The sequence below is a fragment of the Trypanosoma equiperdum genome (assembly GCF_001457755.1).
Source record: "Trypanosoma equiperdum strain OVI genome assembly, contig: ctg_1074, whole genome shotgun sequence".
Taxonomy (NCBI): Eukaryota; Euglenozoa; class Kinetoplastea; order Trypanosomatida; family Trypanosomatidae; genus Trypanosoma; species Trypanosoma equiperdum.
Genome location: NW_027123032.1, coordinates 6,982 through 29,611, shown reverse-complemented (window position 1 = coordinate 29,611; position 22,630 = coordinate 6,982). Strand labels below are relative to the sequence as shown.

The following is a 22,630-nucleotide window of genomic DNA, read 5'->3' as shown; positions in this document are numbered from 1 at the left end:
TTATTGAAAGAAAGAAGGTTCGGGATTTCTGTGGGAAGTGGAAAATAAATGCGTGGAATACTTTTCTTTTCTTTTTTTTTCATTTTTCTTTGTTTTTATTGTTTCTGTCGGTAAGTTCTGACTACTTTAAAAAAAAAACTTATTTGTTAGAATATATCACTTTTATCTGTTATTAATGCTGATATTTTTTTCAGCTCCTTCTCTTCTTCTTGGAGAAAAAGCTGCCAGATATTTTGTCCGGTTTCTTTTATATCACAAAACAAACAGAACTAATAAATGAGAACAAATATATATATATATGAAAGTGAAAAGAAAAAGCAATCTACTTACAATTTTTTCCCCTCCTCCATTTTTCATCCACTCCCCTTTGGAAGTCTCAGCTGCGTAAAATCCTCTTTTATTTCAATGCTGATGCGCTGTCGTAAACACCACGATCGATACCACACGTTCACAAACACACACACACACACACACAATATTTAACCCCCTTTTTTTTTGAACGTACAAACCGAGTAAATGCGCAAGCACCACCCTCAACTGAATGTCCCATAACACAAGCATACTCACACAGTATTCAAACTTAGAAAAAGAAAAAAGAAAAAACAAACTCTCATAGCACACGGCGTCACGATGGGAGGCGACATACTTCGGTTCCTGATGTATCACGTTTCCTTTTTAATGCTTCGCACCGGAGTAAGAGTCGGGGTAGTGATCTTTTTGCTTTTCTTCTCTTTCTTAACGGGACGCGGGCTGGGTTCCACACATGCTGTTGGATTTGCTGCCGCTGCCGTTGCCGTTGCCGCTGCCGCCACTACCTCACCGCCAGGCCCCCCTTCAGCATCTACCGCCTCTGCTCTTCGCTTCAGAGGCATACGCGCCCTCTCTGCCCGTTTCGCAAAGGTTCGCTCCGCATCCGATAGAGGAATAACGCTTTTGGGAGCAGACAAATACGTATCGCCAAATGTTTCCCTGGTTCGCTGCATGGACCTTCCAAATTTACTGAAAAACTCTACATTTTTCACAACAGATTCGTTGATGCCTCGTGGAGTAACATCAGCCTCCTTAACCTCCGGGACGGCAAGTATAACCTCCTGAACAGGGCCTATTGGCTCATTGTTATCGCCCAACAACCAATAACCTCCAGTTATTGGGGTTCCTCCCTCCGCAATGCGCCACGTTTTCCCTATAGATGCATTACCCTCAGTTGCGGAACTTCTGCTTCCAGATCTCCTATCGGAAGTGTCACCGCTGTGAAGCGAAACACGTTGTCTTGACATTGAGAAGTGAAGAGCTTCCGGGCTCACGTTTGGGGCATCACAGTTGACGAACTTTAGAAGCTTCATCTTTCACCTCAGGGAACAGAATACTACAATAGATGATGTGGCAGCGAGGGCGTGAAAACAAAAAAGGGGGGGCGACGAGAAGCAGGAGAAGTGGAAATAATGTTTGGTTTTAAAAGATGATGGAAATCCTTCATGCACGGGTTTCAACCCCCATTGAGCCATTAAATTACACGCAGTAGCGTCAATTGCACTTGTGTGACCACTTGCTAATGGTACGAAATGTAAGAGAGAGAGAGAGAAAAAAAGAGTGTCCACATTCCGTTCCTCTCACTTCTTTTGCTTTGTTTTGAATAATTCATGTTTTTTGTCCATCTGTTTCGTATTTGAAATATTTTTCTGGCATATATATGTATATATTTCGCGTTAGCCCTTCCTTTCTCGTTGCTGCTGCCCCCTTCCCTGGGCGTACGAGAGGCGAGTGGAAAGTATTACAAGGGAGCCTGAATAAATGACGCAAAGTTGACATTAAAGTAAGACTAAATATGTAAACGCAAACATAGATATGGTCTGACAAAACCACGATAGATACATTTGCGCTTGCGGGAAAGAACCGTGAAAGTAACCGAACAAAAAAAAAAGGGAGATAAACGTAAGGAAGAGAACTCCAAAAAGAAACTAATCAAACAACAACAGGAATAAATCCGAGAAAAATATGACCTCACACGATTTCTTCCTTTTCCAACAGAAGCAAGTTTCAACCCCGGCTTCATCATTTCTGTTATTTTCTTCTCATTTATTTTTTTACCTATTATTTGTCTTAGTTCACCTGAAAATTACCGAAACCACAATTGGTTGGAATGTGATAAGTAATGTAATATGAAACTTTCTTTCCCCTCTGTTTCGTCTTTTTTTTTTATTACTTCCACCTCCCATTTCGAAGTCACTGGATGGAACAGCCGTTTTTTTCAGGAAGCACACAAAACCACAACTGAAACATACATACTCGTGAACATATACGTATATATAATGTGATGAGGGGGGGGGGGTAAAAGAGGGAGTGAACGAACAATAAAGCAAAAAAAGATAACGCAACTAGCATAAAAATGCTAACAATGACATATATATATATATGTGGAAACAAAAAAAAGAAGTCAAGCGCAAGCCAGGGGTTCGAACTAAGGCAAAATCCAGTATTCATGCTTGGAAAGCACACATACCCACATGCAAACGCCCACTTTTTCTTTCCAACTTAATCATATTAACTTCTCTTCTCTCATTTTTTTGTTCTTCTTCTACACCCGTTTCCGTTGCGGAGCCGTCCCTTAAACAAAACATTAAGCAGTTTCACTGAAATAAAGGTAGCACCGTGTGCTGTGGTGATTATCATAACCAAAAATCGTATCAGCGGGATGAAGGGGTACAACGCTCTTCAGCATCGCGCATAATTGAAACTAGTGAAATGCAAACAACGACAAACAAGAGACGGTTCACTCCAAGAACCGCCTTCTCCGAGGCGCTGTTCACTCTAGCAAAACACTCCGTTGTATCGCTAACTTTGGTTTTACAACTACCCACTGTTTCTTTGGCAGTCACATAACTAACCGCCGCTCCTCCCTTTGGTTCTTGCGGCACGATTAATGCAGTCGTTAGTATGCACTTACCAAACCATGTAACTGCTTTACACACTATTTTATGCGCCCTTCCTCCAACCTCACAGCCGTGCAGCGCTTTACCAAAGGACCTCTTTTGGACAGCAAACTCCGCAATGCGAAGTAGTGGTCCCACTAGAAATAGCAAATAACAAAAATACCGTACACCATCCTTAAAAAGACTGCAACAGTTGATGGAGGGACTGCAGTGTTCCGTCTTATTCCGTCCCACTGGGGCAGCGGAAACAAAGTAAAGAAATACCATAAAACACATAAGTTGTCCAGCAGAGCCCATCTGTTTAATGATACACGACGTGTGACTCCACAACTTAACTGATAATGCCCAACAATTCTGTTCCTCCCCATCACTAATGGGCGTCGCCAAACCCAATAACTGCCCCGCACACAACAGCTTTCCAATCAAATTATATAATCTTGAATTGGAAACCGCGCTCACGGAATTTTGCTGCGGTTCCACCGCATGTTTTACATATTGACAGCGATGAACAACTTCTTGCGCATTACTGTTGTCAAAGCTTTCATGTAATATTCCCCGTGCTTGCAGAACACTAGCTCCAGTAATTTCACGATGCGCCGGTGGGCGCTGTACTGAAGGCTCACCTTCATTGCCGGGACTTGCAACAATATTGTAATTATTGGAAGGTGTACTATCATTTCTTACGACCTGAGGCCCGGAAGGGATTCTACATTTACTTTTCACAAAAGAGGGAGTGTTATAAACATTTACGGAATCTTTACTGCTAACGGCATTTTCTTCATGGTTTAATAAAGAATCATCGGCATCTTTCTTTGTACTCGGATCCTCATTTTTGTCACCACTGGAAACACGAGGTGTAAAATCATCGGCCCCAACGACGTCCCAATCGTCCAAAGGATCCATACAAAAACAGTGGCAAGTCAGCTAAGAAAAAGAAAAAAGAACTATTGAATCTAACGGTCTTTTTTTTTTTTAAAGACTTTGCCTACAAGGTTTAAAATATATGCTCACTACCACTACACTAAAAGAACAAAAAAAAACAAAGAACACACAAAAAGGCGTAACAGTATAATTTGTTATAACAAAAAGGGAAACCGCGTGTCACATGGTAGTATGATCTTCAATACAAATAACGGTATAGGATCAATCTTACACAATACGGACACTTCGGCATAGTAATGACTCGCCTTATTATAATGGGATGCTCGCTACAGTCGCTCCACAAGGGAAGAGAGAGAGAGAGAGAGATGAAAAAAAAAACAAGAAAAAGGGGGACCTTCCACTTTTTGTTTCCACCACATGCCTTCCAGAACGGCAATTATATGAGATGGCGGGGGTCGGCCCGCAACACCGCTGCTGACGAAAAAAAGGGGGAAGAAAAACATTTCACAATGCGCTTCAATACCATCAATGCCGCGTACCTTCCTCCTTATTATTAAACCCCGAAGATATTTCGCCTTCCACAACTCCTTCTTCACATGATGCATAAAACAGAAGAGAGAAACGCGAAGCAAAACAGATGTCGCTCTCCCCTCGCCCAATTATTATTGTTTCTAACGCTTAAGGATGCTGCGTTACGTTTAGAGGGTGAGGAATTATGAGCAACGTTGGGGTTGCATTTCCCCTGCGGTTGCATACAAATGGAGAAACCTGCACCATTCGGTAACATACGGACCTCCAACACACGCCAACTTATCAATTACCTGATTTAGTAGAATGTTTTATTTATCCCTTAACAAGAGAAGTCAAAAAAAAAAAAATAGAAAGAGAAGTTGGTCAATAGTGCACGCAGTTAATTAATGTGGTACAACAGTACTTCAAACAACAAAAAAAAGGGTAAACTTTTGTTTCCCTTCATTTAATGTCGTCTCCTTTAGGGTTTAGTGTTCGGTTTGAATGGGTAATTTTTTTTTTCTTGTGTCATGTCACACAATTCTGTAACGTGGTGAGACTAGCAGTAGCGGATCGACAAGGGAAGGGGGGATGTGGGAGAATAAAAAGAGAGGAAGGGGGAAATAATACGTCAACCAAAAGTATTTTTAAAAATGTGTTTGACGTGTTTCGTGTTATTGGAAGCCAGTATCTGCCGTGAAAACAAAAAGAGGATGAAAGCAACGGCCCTTCCCAAAAGAACAACGGTTTCGTTCCCATGTGAACCTAAGGGAAACCCTTACTGTGTTCCACTTGCCGGCAATGGTACCATTTTTTATCATCATCATCATCATCACTGTCATTGGAGGTTTCAGATCAACTCGCAACGTATTTTTTTCTCAATGCGAATATCCCACCGATTTACGTAACCACAAGCACATCCCCTTCCTCCCTTGCTTCCCTTTGGAGCACCATTGAAATTCCAGAGTTTTTTCCTGCATTTCACCCACATCACAGTCATTGAACACACGACACACGACACATGCTCTTCCTCCTTCCTGTTCCAAACGACTGCACATTAATGTGTTCCCTTGTTTGTTTTTCGTTTCTTCTCATCCGACACCGCACCTCGTTTCTCTACAGTTGAGCACACCATTCCTCTTTAGAACACACTGTCACGACGCCAACGGAAGCTATTGCTCTGAGTATTGATGTGGAGCACTCTCCAGTTTCTTAGAATCTGCCACCTTCCGGGTTGCTTTGTTGAAGTCTTCGTTGATGACGTAATCTCTGCCCGCGCGAAGGGCAAACATCCCGGCCTCGGTACAAACATTGCGTAAGTCGGCACCATTAAAACCTTCAGAGAGTTTGACGATCGAGTCGTAATCAATGTCGCCTTGTTTCGTAATCTTGGATGCGTGAATCTTCAGCACGTCAAGACGACCGGCCTCGTTCGGTAGTCCGATTTCGATTTTACGGTCTAACCTCCCGGGACGCATAAGCGCGGGGTCCAACGTGTCGGGGCGGTTGGTCGCCATAATCACTTTCACTTTCCCTAGCTTCTCAAAGCCATCCATCTGATGCAGTAGTTCCATTAGCGTACGCTGAACCTCGCGGTCGGAGGAACTACCCTCGATTCGCTTCCCGCCAATAGCATCCACTTCATCAATAAAAATAATGCATGGCTCATGATCGCGCGCAAAAGCAAACATCTCACGCAGTACTCGTGCCGACTCGCCAATATATTTATCTACAATAGAGGACGCTACAATTTTCAGGAAAGCAGCGTCAACATTGGACGCAATTGCTTTAGCAAGTAGCGTCTTGCCGGTTCCCGGCGGGCCGTAAAGAAGCACGCCCTTAGGAGGTGAAATACCGACACGCACAAACAACTCCGGATTCGTCAGAGGAAGTTCTACGACCTCTCGCATTTGCCGCATCTGCTCCTGCAAGCCACCGATTTCCTGGAACGAAATATTCTTCTCGTTCTCCATAACTTGCATGTTATATACCTGTGGGTCAACCTCACGGGGAAGCACTTTCACAATTGTTAGCGTTGTAATTTCCAGTGCGACACGAGTTCCAATTTTCAGCTTCTCCGGCTTGATACTTTTCTTGTAACCAACGAGATGGCGGGCACCGGAAACGCTCTGTACGATAAACCGCTCTTCATCCACCTTGTGAAGAATTTCACCAACGAAGTGGCCAATGCTCATGAGAGCACTAAGTTGATCCACCACGCGCATCAACTCCCTCTCCGATGCCTCCATTGCCTTTGCAACCTCACGGACGCGTGCCCGTGATTCATTGCGTCGTATAGTTTTGGCAATGACGTCTTGCCGCAACTGCTCCCGCTCAGAAAGTGAGGCGTACTCCTCCTGACGTTCCTGCATGGTCAACCACCTCCTTTGATCACGTACACAACCGCACAAATCGTCTCTTCCCCCTCCCTTTTACAAGCTTTCAACCTTCTCCCACTGACTATAATGCAAGAATGATATCCAGATATAAATATATTTACAAATATACGTAGCAGTTTATCAATATATACTCACTCTTAGCACGACGACAATAACAGTAAACCGCACCAAACAATATATTCTGTTTTGGACAAAAAGATACAGAAGGAAAGAAAAATAAAGATTATAATAGTTGACTTCCCGTTAAGATGGCACACGAACGGAGCAGCAGATACCGATTGTATTAACATGATCATACCGAATGAATTTGGAAGGCGGAGTAAAGGAGGAGCAAAGATGCACCTAAAAGTTCCAGCCCACCATGTAGGGAATAGTAGAGATGTGTGAAATGAAAAGAAAATGTGTAGTAACTACGGAAGGAACTTAGGAGGTCACGGCAACGGAGAGGCATCAGGGTACAAAACAAAAAAGACCAAGAAAGTACCAATAAGACGCGCAAACAATTTATAAATACAAAGAAAATATATTTTATCATTCCGCTGCGTCTTTTCACTCGCCACTGGCACTATACAATGAGCCTCATCTCTTCCCGTAGTGTTACCCCACTTTTCCACATAACAACGGTAACAAGTCACACATGCGGATACACAAATGTATATCGTCTTTCCTTCTTCCAATCCGCTGCATGCATGTATCCCTCACAATCTCCCACTTTCCTTTCGAATATGTGTCATAGGAACACAATGCCTACGCTCGTTTAGTCCTTGATTTGTTCATTTTTTTTTCCATACTCGCCCCCATTCCCCTTAAAACAAGTGGTAATGTCTTTACTATTTCTGTTATTGTAGACTTCAGTAAACGAAAAAAAAAATAATAAAGACAACACACAAAAAAACACGCAAAAATAACCCAACACCACAACAAGTAAATAGAAAAAGAAATCCCTTTATCAGTGTGCGTACGGCAGCTCCTATTTTCTTCTTAGTTGAGTGTGGCTCCACCCGCGGAAGTGTACACCCGTTAACTTAACTGTTATTTAACTGAAAAGAATGCTCTTCTCTCGTCTTCACAAATAAAGAGGAAAAAAGAGCTCACCACAAGAATGCGAAATAGTGAAAAGGGCGGAACAAATGATAAAGGAAACGGGACTGAAATTGACGGAGAGAGAACGAAAAACGCGCCACGCGTCCCACAACCATTTGTAACGTGCCTGCACTTTCCTCCGTTGCCAAAAAAAGCAACACAAACACGCCTAGTCGTCCATTACGCATTGTTGAACAAAAATCGTATCCTCTTGAATGTTGCTAGCGAAGGTCCGCGCCACATCTTGGGGTGTGCGCAGTGGGCCAGCTCGAGCAGCGTATAGTATTCGCCAGACAAAACGATTTCTTGACTCACCACCAGCTGAAGACTCCACCTTATCATGTGTAGCACAGAGTGCTACACCGTCCACCATGTTCCAGTGAGCGACTCGTCTACCTAATACGGCATCAGAGTTGGAATTACCTGGTACATTACGCGCACCAGCATCCCCCACTGGGGAATTAGTTTGGATGTGCTGCCCTTCTTCGTCTTCATCAAGATCGAACCGCCACGTTTGGTTGGGCGAGGAAAAGTTCCCACCACTGCTGGATGGATCCTCCACAATGAGGCCGCGTAGTGAGCAGTCCTCATGTGTAGCAGCGATGATGGCTCGTGCTACCGCGCTACCAGCGACAACAGATTTGATCACCATATCTTTTGATATACACAAGCCAACGGGTTCAAGTGCTCCTCCTCCCGCAACCTCTTTCCGCTTAACAGAAAGCGCAATGTAAGCCAAACGATATTGTTGGACGTGTAGAATTACAGATTCTTCATGCGAACGCCCCGCTTCTGTGAGAGATGCTCGTAGCTCTTCGTTGGTACCGACATGTCGGTAGTTAACACCTGCAATCATGTAAATAAAATAAGAGAAGGATGCTGCGGTGGTTCTCTCTTTTTCTTCCGTTTCGCTTGCCACCGTACCATCGTCCGGCTCCGAGGTGCCAGAACTTTTCAGCTGGTGTGTATGTAAGCGCAAGTTATCGGCAATGCGAACGGCTTGGTTCTGTTTCGCCGTGTACACCTGAAATGTGAAGTACTGATTGTGCTGAATGTACTGCAGCCGCCGAGTACCGCGCTGTACCCTAATTCCCCAACGACCCCGAGGGGCACCTGCAGAGCGATTTATCGCAATGGTGAACACACTGCGTCGAAGTTGCACTGAGGTGAGAGGCACACATTGTGGGCTGCAAGGTAGTAAAGGCGTCAAGCCGGATTCACTTTCCGCCGCATCGCTTACGTCCTCGACTGTGGTCGTTGAATTCACCACCGTCGTCACTTTGTCCCTCTTTCCATCCGCTTCAACACCGGCAGCTACAATAGTTTTCATTGTCGCCCCCGGTAGCTTAGCGGTTTCAACTGTTGCCACACCTTTTTGCGGATGTCCTTGCAAGCGTCGGAGTTGCAAACGCAGGGAACTGCGCTTACCATTGGATATATCCTTCAAAGCTTGTCTTCGCTTTCCCATATGAAAGCTAACCTCCTGTTGAGAGGCGACGGGAATCCCATCCAAGGCATGGAGCACATACATCCCATCAGCGGCGGAAGGGTTTATGTAAGAAGGTATTGGTGGGTTAAGCCTTCCGCTCACCCCCACTTGCCGTTGCTGGAGAAGCTCAGACAGGTTCAGCAGAGCGAGCGAACTTTTGTCAATCATCACTCCCCACCCAGATTTCCCGCAACTACCATTTCCTTCGGCTATCGAAAGCGTAAGCTCAGCAACGGCTGGAAGCTCACAGCGCTCAGTACCACCCGCGTTATTACTGTCATTCCCATGTTCGTTGATGTGCGAAAGAGGAAGATCAATAGTGGTCCGAAAGCGCAAGCGCACTTCCCGCTGCTTTCCAATTGTCACAAACACTGCCGCCACTTGCTTCCGGTCAGCCACCTCCGCATCGTTGATACCCTTCAAAGCCCACCGACAGTTGTGGAGCAACGTACGGGAGTCTCCCACCACCGTGTCGATCTCCCCCCTCGATTCAGTTGTTAACGTTTGCGGGTGTCGTGGTGATGAAACGGAGAAAACTTCGGCAACCTTAGTGAGCTTTACACCGTCTGAATTTTCATCCAGAATAGACGCGGCTTCACAACCATTATCCCACGTTTTATTGCTGCTTTCATATATGGTGTCCACCTTCTCACCTGTAGATACAGCAACGAAACGTCGAAGAGCCAACATATGATGTTTATTAATCTCATTTGAGGTTGAAGAAATATCCTCAACACTCCCTTGTAGCAACACTCTGCATAACTGTTTCGGTGAAATCGCGCTAGTAACATCTCCGCAGACACAACGCAACCTACCACCCGCTACTACACTAACGTCATCGATGTTTGCTAAGCAAAGGGATGAGGTGAGGTGCACACCCCACTTTTGTTCCCCGTTTCGCCGTCGGAGCAACAACTCTAGCTCAAGCTGAGTGTGCGACGCATTAGTGACGCCCTTCGTTGTTTGTTGGGTCTCAACTGCAGAGCCGTTCACACCGGAAACAGCACTGATTTCACCGCCTCCAGGAACAGTAGCTGCCTCACGCGAAGACAGGGGTGAAGTATCTGCAACTGATGGCAACGTTTTCCCCATAAACTGTAGCTGCTGAAGAGTTTCCTCACGCCGTTTTCTTCCCAAATGCTTTCCATGCTTGTGCTGATACTCCGCACATGAGTTCAACGCGTCATGACAGCGAGAGTAGCACGCGGTGCAGAATGTTGGTGCAGTTAAATACTGTGTTTCATTGTCAAGTTCGCGGCGCATACGGTGCACCTTGTGTTGTAGCGCACTATCGCTCTCAGCCTCAACACCTCCTAAAATAAAATATTCCCGAAGCAACTGAGACATAGCCCCCACCCCGTAGCGCAAAACTGCATGTATATGAACACTGTAAAGGCGATCAACAGTTCCTAGCGCATCTTCGGGTGTTTGCGGAGCGGCAGCTACAAAGTTACCGTGCAGCTTGCGCGTGACGTGGCCGAGTGTCACGTAATCACTGCGATCTGGTGTCGTAAAGAATTCTTCGGCAAGAACACCCGACATCAGACGCGCACCGATGGTCGTTTGGTCCAGCACCACATCCTGGTTAGCTAAAGAAGAACAGGATGGAAGACTAGCTTCGCCGTCAGCACCGACTCCACACCGTTTCGAAGGATCTGATTTCTGCAAAGGGTTGCGACGAAGAGCATTCTGATGCATTAACCTGTCGTTTAACAGCAATCGAGCGGCGTCGAAGTGCACGGACTTCACCGGAGGTTTATCCTCCAGCACTGTGAACGACACCGCAATGGGTCTGATTATAAGGCGACGGAAAAGGAGAGGTGCACAATCACAACGGATGTCCATCAACTGACGACAAGCATCATTCATACCCAGAAGTAGTTGAGGTGCATGCAACTCCCGAAGAATTGCTAGCATGCTCGTATTTGTCATAATCGGATGCTTTGTTTCCTCAGGTGCAAACAGTTCAGGTGGGTAGGTCCCCCTAAGGAAAGGAATACATATATCTTCGACACTACAGAGTGCTGCTTCCTCTTCGTCACGAACGACCATCACGTGCTCTGCCTTCACTGTTGGGATCATGCGGTGATGGACATCAGCACGATATTCCGGGCGGAAAACGATATCCCCAGGAATGACTCGCCGTGACGCACCATCAAGTGACAATCGCCGAGACGCCATAACGTTCCAGACAGAGCTTCGCAGAGCATTTAACCAGCGTCTACGCCAAACGTAAGGTATCCTCGCCACTGTCTGTTCCCAGTTCCCCTGTGTTAACTCGTAGTTTTTCAGTGCCTGACGAATTGTTGGATCCGTCGAAGCGCGACGGGCGCGAGCTGCAGTGATAACATTTGGGCGCTTAATGAATTGCCGAAGTTCTAGTGGTGCGTGACGGCGGTGCAGCGCACTCAGTAGAGCGGACCTATAAAATCCATGAAGCAAATCTGTCGCCGCCCGTACTAAAGAGGCCTCACGGTTGGAGCAAAAGAACACAGCACCCACCTCTTTTATGGCGCGTAGGCGGTGCTCAAGCTCTTGCCGACTGCGACAACTCACACGTCGAAGCAGTACTTCCACTTCGTGGAGTGGCTGCCAACGCGCAAGGTCACCAAACAGGCTTGCTATTCGTTCCGCATCCTTCACCTCTTGTATGGAACCAACACGGATCACAAAGCCAGGGTGACGCATTGTGTTCAGCAGAAGCAAGTGCTCTCGCCGCACTTGGTTGGGGGTTACCGCACACAGCACTGCACCACATGACATTTTGGACACAGCTGTGCACGTAAGGAAGGCACGCTGAGGTATCTCAAAAAGTGCTGACATGTGTCCTATGGCGTTTTGAAGTGAGACGTTCTCTGTGTATAGAACAAACACAAACGCAGGGCTCTCACCTGGTGGAAGGTTTTCTGTGAAGCCAAGGATCGGAGATGGCGCTTTGTCAAGGTAAACCATGACATCTTCAAAGGAAATACACGTAGTACCACCATCTGCTACTGCTCTCGGAACGATTGGGATCTCCTTCGACTTCTCTTCCTGATGTACCGAGCGAAGTACCCGCTCAGTTGCGCTCACTTTCGCCTGAAGAGGCACGGGGAGCTGATCAAGGGTTTGTTGCCGTAGATGCATGAGAAACTTCAAAAGACACAACACATCTTCCGGGGGTAATGGCTCCAGCCGAACAACACCACCGGCTGGAACAAACCAAGGTGTTTGAAGACTGTGAGCACACACCTTTTCTTCGTCGTTTGCTGCATTTGTTATTTCTTCCTTCTTCTGACACTTCTCAATAATCCCGCTTGAAGAGGTGTTATACAACACCGGGCCACCCGCAACTTCTACCTGCTCCGCCTCGAACTTCAGGAATTCATCATCGGTCAAGTCGGCATCGTTGATGTCGTCATCTGCCCGCATATCAGCTACGGACGCGGTGGCACCTCCCAACGAAGCAAAATATGTGGAAGAATCCACCTCACGCATGACCGCGTCTCCATAATGTAATTCGTGCAGTGCTGCCAGTCTGCGTATTTCTGGAAGCAACCGCTCCGTTATCCCAGCATCAAACTCCGACTCTGCCACCGTCCATTTTTTCCGCCGACGCTCCACTCGTTCAGACGCAATGCTAGCGGAACTTGAGACAGTAGTCTCTCCGATACCTATGTGTGGTTGCTGTTTCTCACTGGCGAGTCGCCGATGTAATTGTAACGCTTGAGTTACTGGTGTTTGTGGCGACGCAGCAAAAGAACTGGATACTTCTGGTTCATGGCTTTCACTGCAAGCCCTTACTTGCGACGCAGACACTAGAGATAATATATGCTCCACAGACTCAGTCCCTTCTTCTCCAGTAGATTCCCCTTTGGCGGTTGCTGCTGTAGATGGTTTGGAACGCCTTACTTGTTTCCGCTGAGTTTCCTTGCGCGCCAAATTTGGCGCGGGTGCGGCGCTGACGATGCGGCCTCCGCTGGTGGCTACACTTTCATCACTTGGAACGGTGCGGGAAACAGAAGCGGTTAATGCACTACAGTTACGCCGCAGAAGGTACAGTGTGAGAGTCCTTCCGACTAAACGACGTGAACTGCAAGTAAACAGCATATACTCCCTCCAACAGTCACTTTTTCACTGCTCATTGTAAATTAAAAGTGCCGGTTCAATGCAGAGAGAGAGAGAAAAAAAAAAGAGAAAAGTTAACGAATGGAGTTGGCAGCGGCAGCGGTAATGCATAAATTCAAACAAATGCAAGTACCTTACATAAGAGAGAGTAAACAAAAATATTAAATAGTGAGGGGTTGGGGTGAATGAAAGAGAAACCATTAACCTTCGGAACAACAAAGTACTGACGCCCCTCAACTACCTATTGACAAAAGAAAATATGAAAGATGTTGCCCCTAACTCTCCCGTTAAAACAGTGTACGTACTTCAAGGTAATCCATATGTACGGAGAGAGCTGCATTTGTGATATTATCCCCGCCTAGATGCACCGAGAACAGAAAACAGTGCGCTAGATCATCTGCAAATAAGAGGAAGAATAATCCCATAGAGCATGTAGAAAGAGGAGGAGTACTGACAGTCAAAAGGGTTCTCACAAAGTTTGTATGGTGTGTGTGTGTGGCATACAGCCAAGTAGAAGGTTATTTGGGGAACTACCGGCAATAACCTTTTCCCAATCGCTTCCGGCTAAGTTGCGCTTTAACCCATCATCAACGGCCGAGAAAGGTGTAAAGTCTCCCTTATGCCACCAAAACTTCATGATCTCCGCACCGCCGCCACAGTGGCCCCACATCGAAGAATGTTCAGCCCATTCAATACCGTCTGAACTTCGTTAAGCACCACCTTTCCATCGCACTACATGCAGTACGTGGATTCCACAGCAGCGTTTGTTTTCCCTACGTCATTCGCAGTATGCACACAAGCACAGATAAATGCTACGGTGACTTTTTCAATTTTTCTAATCCCTGAGCACTACAAAGGTTAGAAGTGCCGAAATGTAATTCTTCCAAGACAAAGAACCACATAAATGAACTGGTAGCACTCAAAGTAAAAGAATTTAACCGTCAATACCTGCGATACCGTCATCACCTTCCGTTTTCAAAGGCAAGTTTTGGCCCTCCTCAAAGGCACCTGTCTGCGTCCCATCTTCGGTACCTCCATGCGGTTGCGCCTCACCGTTGCCAACATTTTCGCCTTCATCACCATCCCCCGCTCCGATTGACTCCAAGTAGAGCTGTACTTTCTCTTCAGCCCGCGCTTCCTCTTCCTCAGTGGTTGGTGGATATAGTACATCTTCAAACATGAAAGACGTTACAACGGTGCGGCCTCCAAACAACCGACCAGCAATCTCCCGTTGAGCAATGGCTGCCTCATCCACCGACTCATACTCCACAAAAACACGGCCTAGTCCGCCGTGAACTGGGTGCAGTATGTTCTCTGTGTAAGCTTCCCGCGCCTTGAGATACTCCGCTTTCTCGCGCTCATACTTCGCTTCCTCATCTTCATCATCATTAATACTGTCATTGTTAGTATTTAAATTACTTCCGTCTCCTTGATCATGTTTGATTCCGTCATTATCGCCGCGAAACGATTGGACATCCTCACGCCCAACAGAAATATTTGAAGGCATGGGTGGCGCGGTAGGATCAGCAGCGAATTCATAGTCTTTTCTACTACCATCAGAATCGTCGTTCTGCGAGTGCTTGGGTTGTCCCATTTCCGAATTCTTTGTAGCACCCGTTCGCGAAGCCAAAACATTTTTTGGAAGTTTGGGCGGGAGTGGAGGGGGTGTCCTCCGAGGAATGATTAAAGATTTTACGCGCCCGTGTTTTTCTACCTCTTCGGAGACTTCTTCCACAAGTCGTTCGTACGTCTCATCCAACACCAGTTCCTCTTCATCAAACAGATTCATTAACACAAGGATACGGGTGGGGAAAATCGGTACTGTGCTACCGTACAGTGACCTAAGATGTGGAAACGTCTTCGAAAAGTGCAGAATCACGTCTGGCAGGTGGACCGTAAGCTCCAGTAGCTCTTTCATGTGGTCTACGGGTTCCTCCTTCTTTTCCACATCTTCAGCAAGCAGCGGTACGATGGCACCATCGTTTTGGTTTGTTTTAGCCAAAAGCGACGTCCCTGCTACAGGGTCGTCGGGGTCAAGTGAAACATCAATGTCGGCATGAGTACAAACAACTTTAAGCCAATCATAAAGCGGCATTAGCACAACCACTCGGTTACCCAACACCTCTCCTTGCAAATCACGGACACACTCAACGGCATCTTCTTCCTTCTCGAATTCACCATAGGCCATACCCTCCTTCACATCAAACGCAAGCAGTTGTCCAAACTGCTCAAACACGAGCCGCAATTTTTCCAGAGGGAGCGTTGGTGGGAAACCAAGCATCACAACCTTTCGGTGATCTACTCCTGGAAGCTCCTGGTAGTCTCGTGGACGACGGATGGTGATAGGGTACGGTTTTCCATCAGCAGCAACAAAGGTAAAGCGATCCGGGTCCCGCACGGATTCTTCAACCAATTCTGTCACAAGATCAGCAAGACTGACTTCCAAAAATCCAAAGGGTTTTGACTTTGCGCTATTTACTGCTAGATCAATTACACGGTCAACATCAATCACAGCGTTGGGTGGTATCTCACGACGCTCAATATTTTCCGCCTCCGCGTCGTTCCCAAGCTTTGCACGCGCTTCTTCGGTTAACCGGTCCATTTCACGCTGCACTCGAATGCGGCGAACTATCGGTATGATGGTCCTGAAGTAGTCCAGAAGTTCCTGTTGCGTCGTGCCTCGTGGGAAGCACGAAATGTGGGCCCGCCTTGCCTCACGTGCCCGGCGCTCCGCCTCTGGGGAAAGTTTTGGTGCTTGCAAGACTGCGAGCGCCCCAGTTGCCGTTGTCAACACACCGCACGTACCACCATTCGCTCCTCCACCGCTTGCCGCGGAAACGTCGGCGCCGCCGGATTCAACGTTACTACCGGTTGCTGGGGTGGTCAGCAGCCCAACTAAGCTCTTCGGGATGACGGGGACAAAATCCGCGACAGATGGAAGTACTTTCGCTGGCGCCGGTTGATCAATAAGTGTTTCCTGAGGGACTTCCCCGTCTGTTTGCAACGGATACGCCGACTGCACAGCACCGGCAACTGTGCCAACGCTGATCATTGGTGTTGTTTCAACCGGAGGAATCGCCACTGCCGCTGGTAACGGATCACTCAATAAACCGGCATGCTGCTGCTGCTGCTGCAGTAACTGGAATAATATTTGAGTTTGTAAGGAGTTGCTAGGAACAGCAGATGGATCGGGAGTGGGAGACTGCAGAAGCTCATTTACGTCTACCGTTTTGAAACGCGAGAGCTCCCCTCCCTCCTTTCGCCTGGAAGACGGTTTGGACCGTGAGCGCGACCGTGAGCGTGAACGTGAGCGGCGGTGGCCCTTCTTCCCACTGTCCCCGCTCACCTCGCGACGCCGGCGCTGCCGACTGACACTCTCGCTGCGGTGCCGTCGGTGTTTTCGCTCTTCACTTGAATTCCGGCGACCTCCACGGGGAGATCGCGAGCGTTTCGTCCTTGCATAGCGACTGTAGCGAGATGAAGACGCCTCACCACCGCCCCGGGAACCGCCATGAGGGTCAACAACATCGTCCCTGCGACCGTATCGGTCTCCGCGACTATCACGCCCCATGCGAACTGCTATGTGAAATTCACGAGAACTAATCAAAAACAAAAAGTAAAAGGAAGAGTCTCTCGCTTAAGGGGTTACTCACTGATTTAATGAGTACTTTAACGGGATGAAAACAAATGAAAACTAGAGATGGGGCCAAAATTATTTAAAATAATTCAGCAAGCAACTTCGCAGCCAATCGATGAAACGTCCACGCGTCCGAAAAATATGTATACAACAGTAAAAGTGTTGATAACCTCATCCGCACCAACACCAAGAATATTGTACTTGTAACTTCCACCGCAGTTATGCATTCGCCGTTTGTTTCTCAGCATCCTTCGTTTGTAGAGACGCCGATTGCCTCGGAGTCACAGCGCAGAAACGTGGGCAGCATCGACCTTTTACGGTCACCGCTACTGTGGAGCAGACCCTTCCCCACTTTTTTTCAAGCAGGTAATGTATTCGTTAAAAGTTGACCTACACATGAACTGCATGTGAGGCTTTCATTCCTCCCGGAAGAAAATGCTTCACATATACATCATAACATAAAATTGATCGCAAAACGGGGGAGACAACGTCATCCAGCTTTTGTGGAAGGAGGGATGACCACATAACGAAAAAGCTGAAGTGTCGTCCTGCGACGTCCATCACCTAATCACAACACTTCTCCTTATCACATTTCTCTATGCCACCAAACATCAGTTGCTACGCTAAGTGCAAATGGCGGGCATAACGGTGAAGTTGTTGTAAAGCGGTGGCAATAGGGACTGCCATGGAACGCTGCTGTCGTACATGATCAGCACAATAGTGTAAGATTGATTTCTCGTCGCTCAACTGGGCTTTAGCACGGACATCCTCCTCCTGTATCTCACGCTCTGGCTCTTGCGTCGGTGCAACCGATACGACAGCGGCGCCCGCATGCATCGGCGAGGCACTTACTTCCTCTGTAGGAAATGATCCACGCTGCTGGCTGCGGAGAACGACGGTAAGGTAAGATTCGGCAAATACGCTTCCTTGACGATGAGTATACGATGCATAACGTCCAGGCACAAACGCAAGAGTTGGTTTGCCCTCCATGGGCAACTTCCCACCAGAAAGTGCCACAAGCCATAGGAGATAGCCAATGACTAAAGCACTGGAACGGTGCATACCGGCAGAACAATGCAACAGGCATGACTTTGCCAACAAGGGACTCCTCTGATCTTCCATTCTTGTACTTTCTTTAGGCACCAGTGCTGGGCCGACATCAACGGGAAAGAGTGGAGTCCCGTGGATGTACCTAAAAACGCCTTCCTGGAAGTGCACGGAGAGGTCGTATGTATCCTTATCCTCTGCTGGGACGACAAGCTTTGTCACACAACCGTTGCTGAATGGTAACGTTGCCGAGAAAACAAGGTATGGACCAAACACTGTGTAAGTTTTCCACTGCAGTGGAGTGACGCACCGGGAGATGTCTCCTTGGAGTTTCTCCCATTCTTCTTCAGACGGACAAGGCAGATCAAAATCTTCATTAGCAGTTGCGATGTCAGTGCCGCCATCACTAGATTTACTCAGTTTGGGATGCTGTGTTAGTAAACGATGCCAACTTTGCATCGTGTGAACCGTTCTGTCGCGGTTCCCGGAGGCTGCTTGACCAACTGCAGTGGCACAAGCATGCAGGGTTGCAGGGTAATTTGCCCCTTTTTCTGCATAGCACTGAACCACTCGTGTAATACCAAGCATTTCCATCAACAGCGGCTGGTAGACAGGATCCTTACCAGCAATAAAGAGCTGCTCGTGTGGCGGTGCCCATTTTTCACCCTCCTCGTGCTGGACTGCTTTAATACAAAACCCATCCACAAATAATGGCTGAGCCCCGTGCCGCTCAACTTCGCAATCTCCGCTTATGACGTACTTTCGGAGAATTTCTTTGAAAGGATCTTTGTAGCGACGAACAATTTCACAAGCCTTTCGCTCTAGAGGTGAAAGCGATAGCGGGAACTCATTTTGGACGCGCTGAGATTGCACTTGAGACAACGAAACGATCAGAAAGCTTTGAAAGAAGATTTGCAGAAAGTCACGCATGCTGTACCCCAAGGGTTTGTTGCCATTGTCCACTGAGTCCGATAGAACCCTTCCAATGCAGTTCCCAGCATTTCTCCCCCAGCCTTCAACAGGGGAATATGAGTTTGGGTCCGGTTCGTGGTCGTGCTCAACTTCCGCGACTGAGGAATCAGGGTCTGCCTCGTCCTTTATTTCTTGCATTGCATGCTCATCATCTTCACAGTAAAAATCGTCCTCTTCATCAAAATTGGGGGCTTCATATTCACAAAAGAACGCACATGGAATAGACAATCGCACTCCGCAGCCCCGCTTTGTTTTACGCGCCCTCCTTTGCCTCCTTGCAGACGGTCGGCATCTTGAAACCACCGGTTTTGATGTCTCCTCCGGTAGGGGATATGCAGCTGCAAAGCGAGCCGCTTCAGTTGCAGCTGCCCGCTCCACATACAGAGGGTTTGGTGCTTTCTCCAGCATGATCTCTAGAAGTTCGGGATTCCATGTCATGACGGCGAAAAAAAATGCCACATCTTCACTGTCTATCATACGCATCTTCCACACCTTACCATCCGCTATGCACCTTTGGTTGGTTGGATGGTGTCGTTGTCGGTGCTCCTTCTCCGAATAATTTCTTCTGATGAACTGGAAACAGAAGAAGAATTAACGCGTGTTGAGCGTCCTTTTACGGCCTCTGGCGGGGACTCGCCTGCAGCGCTTCGTTCGCGATACCAACGATGGGTGGTGTAGGCGTACCGGATGCCTTGGGTTTCTACCACCACGCTTTAAGGCGTGAACAACAGCAACAATAATAGTAATAGCAGTAATAACAATAATATTGGCAATGCTATATAGATGTATGGTAATGATCCTTTATGTATCCTTTTTCTTTTACTTATATTGAGATGTGATTACCTGTATCCGCAGCACGTGGAAGAGGAGGGGGCACAGTTCTTGTTCCACGCTGTTTTGTTGAAAACGCATTTTTTTAAAAAAGGAGAAATGCGAAAGGTTGTGGTTTGCTTCCACAAATAACAACAACAATATCCTGTGAAAACGCAGAAAAAAAACAATTCAGCACAACCTCCAAAACTTGGAGAGGGTGGACATTAAGGCTGGTTCAAACAAGCACAGCAATTAACACCAAAGGTGATATGGAAGAAAACCTCGTGAAGAGGAGTGCAAGGCACGAGAGTTGATAAATAGCTTAACAAACAAACGACGCGCGAAGTACACTGCAAGTTCACGTGGTGAAACACAAACAATGATTTACACTACTTTGGTGATTGTCACAAGTGTTACTTGAGTCGGCATGTAATGAGAAGAGGTGAAAACAACATCCCAACTATTGCACTTCCCTTTCGCGTACGAAGTTTCATTGCCTTCGTCGTTGTTCTTTGTGATGTGCAGCCGCGAATGCTGTGTTCCTTGCGTTGTGAATCAGCCATTGGCAAAGCGTTACATCGTCGTACATCACCAGTCCCACAAGAGCGATATACACGTAAACGGTCCAGTGGCCATTGCCACCGTACAGCAACCGGTGAATGTAATATGTTTGCCAAACCCAATTCAATCCGCAGAAAAACAAATATGCCACGACTGAAACATGTGAAAGTATCCGCGCAATGCCTGGTTTAACACCTAGAAAACGCGAAGCAAGCAATACATTCACGCAGTACGCAAACGTGGAAAATGCTGCATAAACGACAACGCAGCGACAGACGTTTTCTTGTGTGTAATCGTTCATTGTGCTAAAGAAGTTAAACAACAGGACACATAAGTGATGGGTCCACGTCGACCAACTCATGCGTTTTACAATAAGCATAGATACAAAATCCGGTATGGTGTATATGCAGCCCAGATTGCGGAGTGTGTTGGTGTCCCACTCATCAAACAAAATAATGCGACTTAGATGCAGTGTTGCGAACGGCACAAGCGAGGCAAGAATACCGGCCTTGATAAGGTTAGCAATGATGTAAAACTGTTTATCACGGGATATGCGTCGGAATGACTCCGTGTAGTGCCCAAGAAAGTAGTAGGCAACAAAATAGCTAGCAAATATCATATACGTTCCCGTGGCAAAAAGACAAAAATGATCACGCGTATCAATAACGTGATGCCGCAGGAATTGCACAGCGATAAGGTTCAAGGCGGCGACACAACAGGAAACTGTAACGGCGGGTACGTTGTCCAAGGTTGCTTCCCATGGCAGGTTTCCCTCACCGACGTACGCACGAACAAACGAGGTTGGACTAAATGTCGGTAACGAAGGGAAAAGTGAGTCGTTAGCTTTTATTTCCTTTGGTGTTCCCTGCGAAAATCTTCCACTCTGATACCGTCGTCGACGATCTTCAAGCGAGTGACGAACGGCTCCCTGAGATGCATTGGTTTCGTTTTGCACTGGGTGGGAACCGTAATTACCACGGACGGAGCCAGCGCTCACTCTGAAACCCTTGTCAAACTTCATTCCAAGAAGTGATAATGAAGTTGATTCGCGATCGGGTTGTTGACGAAACAAGAATTCAGCACTTCTGTCAACCGCGGTTGCCTCACCAGTATTAGAATCTAATCCATTACCGTATGTGCACGTTAAGCCTACCTCAGTATTTCGTCCTCTCTCCTGATCTTTTTCCTTTGCTGAACTATCTGCATGATTCGTAACAAACGATAACTCAAAAACATGATCACAACACGAACACTTAAACTGACTTGTGACATTTGTGTTGCCGAGAGGGATTATATGAACTGTCTTCGTGCCACAATCACTCACACGGAGAAGTGGAAGGTTAGCCTGAACGTTGCCTTCAGCAATTTTCCTTTTTCCAAGGGATTGTGTTTGCGATACGGCCGCCATTACACCTCTACTTGATCCAGGCACATTCCGACGAGCTTCTGCAGCGTATTCGTCGCCACATGATCGCAACTCTGGCGAATTGCACATCGAATGGTTGAAGTTTCTACGTCTTGTATTGTTTCCCGAGCAATCGTCGCTCAGCCCACCTGCTAAACGCGTAGCTACGGTTGCTGAACACTCCTCATTCACATTGTGATGAAAGTTTGATGGTGATGAAGATGATTTTCCACCTTGCTTATTCCTTTGATCGAATCCCAGTTCCCCTCCTTGCGGTTGCTGGTGCAAATGACCTTCATATCCCCCCATACCGTTAACAAAGTAATCCACACCAACTCCTTGAGAGAATATGGGTACCTGTCGACAATAAAAATCAATCCCACTCATGTTGGAGTCACTGCAACTACTTGGGGTGTCGCTGCAAGAAGATGACGGCGGCTTCGTGCTGTTTGCCAGCAACGACGATCGCGACATATCTAGGCACATTACTTCAACATTACTATTAACTACCGTGTCATTCTCATCGCCGCGACTATTGCCGCCGGCCCCCTCACTTAGGCCATGGTGCAGCGGATCACTCCCTTTGATCATCGATTAACTACGCGGAGTAGGTAAATCCCTATGTTTCGTAGAGGTCGTTGCAAATGATTTTGCGCCTGATGGCGTCCCTTACTCCCTGTCCCTCTGCTTTGCATACCCGCAAAGAGGGGGTAAGGGGAAGTTAAAAGAGAAAAATAAAGAAAGATGCGGAGGTGACACGCGAGAGGTGTTAAAAAGGTACAGCAGCACCGACGT

General features: G+C 47.0%; 7 protein-coding genes across 7 annotated transcripts; all 7 read right to left on the bottom strand.

Moving 5' to 3' along the window:
* Positions 1–662: 662 nt before the first annotated feature.
* On the bottom strand, positions 663–1,343 carry TEOVI_000548100 (uncharacterized protein; the record flags this gene model as incomplete). The annotated part of the gene is made up of 1 exon (XM_067220195.1): positions 663–1,343. The coding sequence occupies one exon, from the start codon at positions 1,341–1,343 to the stop codon at positions 663–665; it is 681 nt and encodes a 226-aa protein (XP_067076296.1).
* A 1,341-nt stretch (positions 1,344–2,684) lies between these two features.
* On the bottom strand, positions 2,685–3,833 carry TEOVI_000548000 (uncharacterized protein; the record flags this gene model as incomplete). The annotated part of the gene is made up of 1 exon (XM_067220194.1): positions 2,685–3,833. The coding sequence occupies one exon, from the start codon at positions 3,831–3,833 to the stop codon at positions 2,685–2,687; it is 1,149 nt and encodes a 382-aa protein (XP_067076295.1).
* Positions 3,834–5,494: 1,661 nt separating this feature from the next.
* On the bottom strand, positions 5,495–6,694 carry TEOVI_000547900 (protease regulatory ATPase subunit 4; the record flags this gene model as incomplete). Its single annotated transcript, XM_067220193.1, has 1 exon — positions 5,495–6,694. The coding sequence occupies one exon, from the start codon at positions 6,692–6,694 to the stop codon at positions 5,495–5,497; it is 1,200 nt and encodes a 399-aa protein (XP_067076294.1).
* A 1,279-nt stretch (positions 6,695–7,973) lies between these two features.
* Positions 7,974–13,382, bottom strand: TEOVI_000547800 (tRNA pseudouridine synthase D (TruD), putative; the record flags this gene model as incomplete). Its single annotated transcript, XM_067220192.1, has 1 exon — positions 7,974–13,382. The coding sequence occupies one exon, from the start codon at positions 13,380–13,382 to the stop codon at positions 7,974–7,976; it is 5,409 nt and encodes a 1,802-aa protein (XP_067076293.1).
* A 952-nt stretch (positions 13,383–14,334) lies between these two features.
* On the bottom strand, positions 14,335–16,971 carry TEOVI_000547700 (RNA-binding protein, putative; the record flags this gene model as incomplete). The annotated part of the gene is made up of 1 exon (XM_067220191.1): positions 14,335–16,971. One exon carries the CDS (start codon positions 16,969–16,971, stop codon positions 14,335–14,337), a length of 2,637 nt encoding a protein of 878 aa, XP_067076292.1.
* Positions 16,972–17,655: 684 nt separating this feature from the next.
* On the bottom strand, positions 17,656–19,539 carry TEOVI_000547600 (kinetoplastid-specific dual specificity phosphatase, putative; the record flags this gene model as incomplete). The annotated part of the gene is made up of 1 exon (XM_067220190.1): positions 17,656–19,539. The coding sequence occupies one exon, from the start codon at positions 19,537–19,539 to the stop codon at positions 17,656–17,658; it is 1,884 nt and encodes a 627-aa protein (XP_067076291.1).
* Positions 19,540–20,359: 820 nt separating this feature from the next.
* On the bottom strand, positions 20,360–22,426 carry TEOVI_000547500 (uncharacterized protein; the record flags this gene model as incomplete). The annotated part of the gene is made up of 1 exon (XM_067220189.1): positions 20,360–22,426. One exon carries the CDS (start codon positions 22,424–22,426, stop codon positions 20,360–20,362), a length of 2,067 nt encoding a protein of 688 aa, XP_067076290.1.
* Positions 22,427–22,630: the final 204 nt, after the last annotated feature.